The sequence below is a fragment of the Quercus lobata genome, chromosome 2, assembly GCF_001633185.2.
Source record: "Quercus lobata isolate SW786 chromosome 2, ValleyOak3.0 Primary Assembly, whole genome shotgun sequence".
In the NCBI taxonomy this organism is placed as follows: domain Eukaryota; kingdom Viridiplantae; phylum Streptophyta; class Magnoliopsida; order Fagales; family Fagaceae; genus Quercus; species Quercus lobata.
The window spans coordinates 86646249-86652452 of record NC_044905.1 but is presented as its reverse complement, the minus strand read 5'-3'; the positions used below and the strand labels follow the sequence as shown (position 1 = coordinate 86652452).

At 38.2% G+C, this 6204-nt stretch overlaps 2 protein-coding genes across 2 annotated transcripts; both read right to left on the bottom strand.

Annotated features, from left to right (window-relative positions):
- Positions 1 to 486: 486 nt before the first annotated feature.
- On the bottom strand, positions 487 to 1629 carry LOC115973251 (uncharacterized mitochondrial protein AtMg00810-like). Its single transcript, XM_031093509.1, has one exon. The coding sequence runs from the start codon at positions 1627 to 1629 to the stop codon at positions 487 to 489; it is 1143 nt and encodes a 380-aa protein (XP_030949369.1).
- A 2448-nt stretch (positions 1630 to 4077) lies between these two features.
- On the bottom strand, positions 4078 to 5324 carry LOC115973233. Its single transcript, XM_031093493.1, has 3 exons — positions 5139 to 5324; positions 4625 to 4849; positions 4078 to 4473 (listed from the first exon to the last, which is right to left on the bottom strand). Exons 1-3 carry the CDS (start codon positions 5322 to 5324, stop codon positions 4078 to 4080), a joined length of 807 nt encoding a protein of 268 aa, XP_030949353.1.
- Positions 5325 to 6204: the final 880 nt, after the last annotated feature.

Genomic DNA, 6204 nt, shown 5'->3' with positions numbered 1-6204 from the left:
TGTCCGCAAACTTTCTCATTATTCTTTCTCAAAAAAAAAAAAAAAAAAAAAAAAAAAACTTTCTCATTATTAAAAAAAAAAGTGAAAGATTCTTAAACGGATTGACTTTGATCACATGTGAAATTGGGCAAAATGAGTAAATACCCTTAATTTTAAAACTCTGTAGCTAAATATCCTTATTTTTGAAACTCGATTTTAACAAAATCGAGTTACGGCTAAAATTCAACATTGCTAATGTCAAGTTCCATGCATATTTTGTAGCTTAAAGATTTAGCTCTGTCAATATCACGAAATCAAGAATTGAAAATCTGTATTTTCATTAATTGAATAAAAATGATTACACAAACTATATATATACTGATTTGTACAGGTGTGAACACAAAATTAACAAACTACCAGAACTAACAACCTATCACACGTGCAAGGCACAAGACTAACTAACTCTCTCAAGTACTAACACTTAAGTAAATACCTAAACACATTAAACTACAAGTCGTATGTGCATTGTTCTTCTCTTATATTGATCTGCCATTTATGCTCTGTTATAGAATCAACATCTCTATGATCAGTGCTTTGATCCTTTGTGTTGGTGGCTTCTCCTCTGCTCTTGCTATTGATCTTGGTAGCTTTATCTAAACTTTGATACTCCCCCTCAAGAGCAGCAAGGGTATGTATATTAAGCATCCCCATTTTACAAGTAAGAGTTGAAAATTGATTGTAATTCAAAGCTTTAGTGAGTAGGTCAGCTAACTGACAGTTTGATCTAACATGATTCAGCTTAATCACCTTCTCCAACACCTTATCCCTAACCACATGACAGTCTATTTCTATATGCTTTGTCCTCTCATGTAAGACTGGATTGGAGCCAATATGCAACGCATCTTGACTGTCACAGAACAACAGGGCCTCCTTTTCATGATTCACTCCAATATCCTTGAGAAAGTACAAAATCCACACTATCTCACATGTTGCTACTGCCATGGATCTATACTCAGCCTCAACTGAGGATCTTGATACTGTGGATTGCTTCTTGGACTTCCAAGACACAAAAGAATCACCAATGAAGATGCTATAACCAGTCACTGATCTTCTAGTGTCAGGACATGCAGCCCAATCTGCATCTGCAAATCCTTTTAAGTGCAAGTCTGTGCTAGAAGAAAACATGAGTCCTTTGCCTGGTTCACCTTTCAAATACTGCAGCACTCTATGTGCTACATTCAGATGTGGTCTTCTTGGCTTGGACATAAACTGACTGAGTTTATGGACAGCAAATGTGATGTCAGGTCTTGTGATTGTTAAGTACAAGAGCCTGCCCACAAGCCTTCTGTAATGACTGGGATCTTTAAGTTCTTCTCCTTCAAACTTGCTTAGCTTTAAATTGTGCTCCATAGGAGTTTTAGCACACTTACAGCCAAGCAGTCCAGCATCATTGAGTAGTTCAAGGGTGTATTTCCTTTGACAAAGAGCAATTCCTTTGTCTGATCTTGCAACCTCCAAACCAAGGAAATATTTCAAATCACCCAAATCTTTAAGCTTGAACTTATCATCCAGCATGACTTTAAATCTGTCCACTTCAGCCTTGTCATTGTAAGCTATCAAAACATCATCTACATAAACCAAAAGAATCATGAAAATGTCATCATGCCTTCTGGTAAACAAAGAGTAGTCAGCTTTGGATTGAATGAAACCAAGCTAAATCAAGGTGCTTGAGAATTTGGCAAATCATTGCCTAGAAGCTTGCTTGAGGCCATAAATGGACTTATTGAGCTTACAAACAACCTCCCCCTGGCTGTGAAACCCCTGTGAAAGAGCCATATACACCTCTTCATCCAAATCACCATGAAGAAATGCATTATTTACATCCAATTGACTAAGAAACCAACCCTTAATGGCAGCAACAGCAAGAAGAATCTCGACAAACACCATTTTAACTACTGGAGAAAAGATTTCAAAGTAATCAATGCCCTCCTTTTGTGTGAATCCCTTAGCCACTAACCTGGCTTTATATCTCTCAATAGAACCATCAGCTTTATACTTGATTTTGTAGACCCATTTGCAGCCAATGGATCTCTTACCAGCAGGCAAGGGTGCCAATGTCCAGGTATTATTAGCTTCAAGAGCTGCTATTTCAGCAGCCATGGCAGCTTGCCATTGGGGATCAGACACGGCTTGATAGTAAAATTGAGGTTCAACAAGAGAGGAAATAGCACAACAAAAGGTCTTATATGAGGGAGAAAGATGGTGATATGAGACATGGGAAGAAAGGGGATGAAAAGTACCTGATTGGGAAGAAGACAAAGGCTGGACAGAAGTAACATGATTGCAGTGGAATTCCTGTAAATAAGAAGGTCTTTTAACAGACCTAGTGGACCTTCTAAGAGGGATAGGAACTGCAATAGGATCAAGGGGTGCTTCTGGAACCTCATCAAGAAGGTCATCATCAATAGTATGATGCACTTGAATAATAGAATGAGGAGTGAGGGCAAGGGTGTTGGAGTTGAACAAAAGTGGATCATCATGTAAGTGAGAAATAGGAGAAACACATGGCAAAGGTAATGAAGTGAAAGGAATAGAATCATTGGAAGAATGAACATAAGGAAAAATAGATTCATGAAAAACAACATCTCTAGAGACAAAAACAACATGAGTGGCAAGATCATAGATTTTATAACCTTTGACATTACATGGGTAGCCAAGGAAAATACATTTTCTTGCCCTTGGTGAGAATTTGCTTCTATGGTGGGCAATAGTATAGGCAAAACACAGGCAGCCAAAGACTTTGAGGTGAGCATACTCAGGAGGCTTATGAAATAAAAGCTCAAAGGGTGTTTTGTCATTTAACAAGGGAGAAGGAAGTCTATTGATGAGGTAGGCAGCAGTCAAAACACAATCACCCCAAAATTGCAAAGGAACTTGAGATTGAATCTGTAATGCCCTGGCAATGGAAAGTAAGTGCTGGTGTTTTCTCTCCACAACAGAGTTTTGTTGTGGGGTATAAACACAGCTAGTTTGATGGATAATGCCATGGGAACTAAGAAAATCAGACATGGCAAATTCTTTGGCATTGTCAGTTCTAATGGATTTAATATTTTGGCTAAATTGTGTAGCAACCATAGTATAAAAGGATTGAAAGAGGGGCCTAACATCAGATTTGGATTTCATTAGAAAAAGCCAAGTGGCTCAAGTAGCATCATCCACAATGGTTAAAAAATATTTGTAACCATCCAAAGTAGGAATTGAATAAGGTCCCCAAACATCCATATGAACTAAATCAAAAGGACAAGCACAGATTTTATTATTGAAAGGAAAGGGTAATCTTTTAAGCTTGGCCATAGGACAAACTTGACAAGTCATATTACAAAAAGATTGTAAAGAAGGAATATTGTGACCTAAAGCTTTAAGCTTCATATCTGAAGGATGTCCTAATCTTGCATGCCAAAGAAAGGAAGATGCAGAACTTGCAGCAGTGGTTACAGAAAAAGGAAGAAAAGAAGCATTGAACTTGTGATTGCTTAGGTAATCAACAAGTGAAGAATGAGGAATGTGTTGGAGACTATCACACTGCAGCAAGTACAACCCATCAACAGCCTTGCCCACCTCAATCGTTTTCCAAGGTAAAAGGTCCTGGATAAAACAATAAGTGGAAAGGAAAACAAGGCAATAAGGCTGAGATAATGTGAGTGTACTAACAGAGAGCAAATTAAAACTAAATGAGGGAACACAAAGAACATTAGTGAGAGTGAGTGAAGGAGAAAGAACAACAGTGCCTATATGAGTGACTTGAGCTGATTCCCCATTAGGCAAGTGAACCAAAGACTGTATAGTAGCAGTAATTGAAGTTAATAAATCAACTGAACAAACAAAGTGGTCAATAGCTCCAGTATCCAAAACCCATGTCCACTTATCATAAACTCTTCTATTTACTACTTGTGCAGAGAAAACACTGTGAGAGAGGTCAATACCTGACATTGGAGCACTGGCAGGTGTAGAAGATGATGCTATATTGGCCATTGAAGCTTCTTTGACTGGAGCAGAGGGTATAATGGATGAAGTGGAAGCTCCAAATAGAGCAAAAAGCTATTGATACTGTTCAGGAGTAAAAGCAGTCTGATGATGCATTAGTGAAGCAATTGGAGCAACAATGGGTGAAGCATCTGAAGATACTTGATGAGCCATAAATGGCTTATTCTTGAACTTAAAACCTGGTGGAAAACTATGCTTTTTATAGTATTTATCCACTATGTGACCAGTCTTGCCACAATGTGTGCAAGTTGGTCTCTCCTTCCCTTTGCCAGCAGCACTACCAAGAAATGAACCAAGATGTTCATTGGACAACTTAGCAGCCAAAGCAATGGAATCAACCTTAGCAAAAGATGTGTTAGGCACTGATCTTTGTGTCTCTTCTTGAATTAGCAAAGAGTAAACTTTGCTAAGAGACGGAATAGGGTCCATAAGCAAGGACTTGAGATCGAACTTGGGAGAAAGAATCATTCAATCCCATTAAAAATTTCATGACAGACTCTCTTACTTGCAGATTAGTAAGCCTCTTGTTAATATTGCAAATACATTTACCACAGGTGCAAGAAGGAAACGGACTAAGGTTCTATAATTGATCCCAAAACACCTTCAACTGGGTGAAGAAGTCAGTGATAGACATCTCTCCTTGATGAAGCTCTGCTATGTCCTTTTGAAGATTGAAAACTCTAGGTCCATTTGTTTGGGCAAAGCGATTCTTCAAGTCATTCCAAATTTCTAAGGCAGTATCTTCATAAATGATGCTTGCTTGGAGCTTTGGTGAGACTGAATTGGTTAGCCATGTCCCAACCATGTTGTCACATCTTATCCAGGCCTGCACATTCGAAGGAGTTGATACCAATGGTGATGAGAGAGTCAAAGTCCCATCAGTGACGGAACTATGTTCAAGAAGAGGGGGGTTGTGCCCCCACCCCCCCCCCCAAATTTTTTTAAAATATTAAATAATAGGTATATAATTAATATTTTAGAAAATAAGTCCATAAAAATTATATTTTCCCTTCTAAAAAAAATTATATTTGCCCCCTCAACTTCGAATCCTAGTTCCGTCCCTGAGTCCCATCAATGAACCCTAGTTTATTCTTGGTGAGTAAAGCTTTTCTTACTGCACGAGCCCAAGCTGAATAATTTTCACCACCTATCAATGGCTGTGTGACAAGCACTAAACTTGGATTCTCTGCGTGATGCAAGAACAGAGGGTCATCCATTGGAGATTCTTGTGAAGAAGAAGAAGATGGATTCACAGGTGTGGAAGCATCTGTAGAACCATTTGCATTCGTAGCAGAAGCCATAGATGGCGAATGAAGAATAAGCTTCCCAAGAACTAAATTTTCTCAAGAACAGAGAAAGATTTTCTCCGGAAAATTTGAGAAAGAAAAGAAAAAAAAAAAGCAAAACCCTACAGGAATTTGGGAATTTGCTTTGATACCATATCACAAAATCAAGAATTGAAAATCTGTATTTTCATTAATTGAATAGAAATGATTACACAAACTATATATATATTGATTTGTACAGGTGTGAACACAAAATTAACAAACTACCAGAACTAACAACCTATCACACGTGCAAGCCACAAGACTAACTCTCTCACGTACTAACACTTAAGTAAATACCTAAACACATTAAACTACAAGTCGTATGTCATTGTTCTTCTCTTATATTGATCTGCCATTTATGCTCTGTTATAGAATCAACATCTCTATGATCAGTGCTTTGATCCTTTGTGTTGTTGGCTTCTCCTCTGCTCTTGCTACTGATCTTGGTAGCTTCATCTAAACTCTGATAGTCGACTCAAAGTGGTATTCGATCAAGCACTAGGCATAGGTATTTTCAGATGATCTTTCTGTTCCCACAACTTAGGAGCTTAGGAACCAAAACGGCTTCTCTCTTTTGCTTGAACGAAAGTGGCTCTGCCCATTTCTCAAAATGTTTAGCTCTCTCTGTTCCTTTTCTCCTTGCTCACCGACCAAAACTCAAGGCCTACTCTCAGCCTACAAAAACCTTAAACCAACTCTCTGGGCAGTCTTGTTCTCAAACGAGAGTCTCTAGTTTCCAAATTCCTGAGTTTTTCATTTCACAAAATGATCAAGGAATGCAGTCCCATTTTAGATTACGTTGTCACTATTTTTACCAATTTAAGATGGGTTTGTATAAGTTGTTGTGAAACGA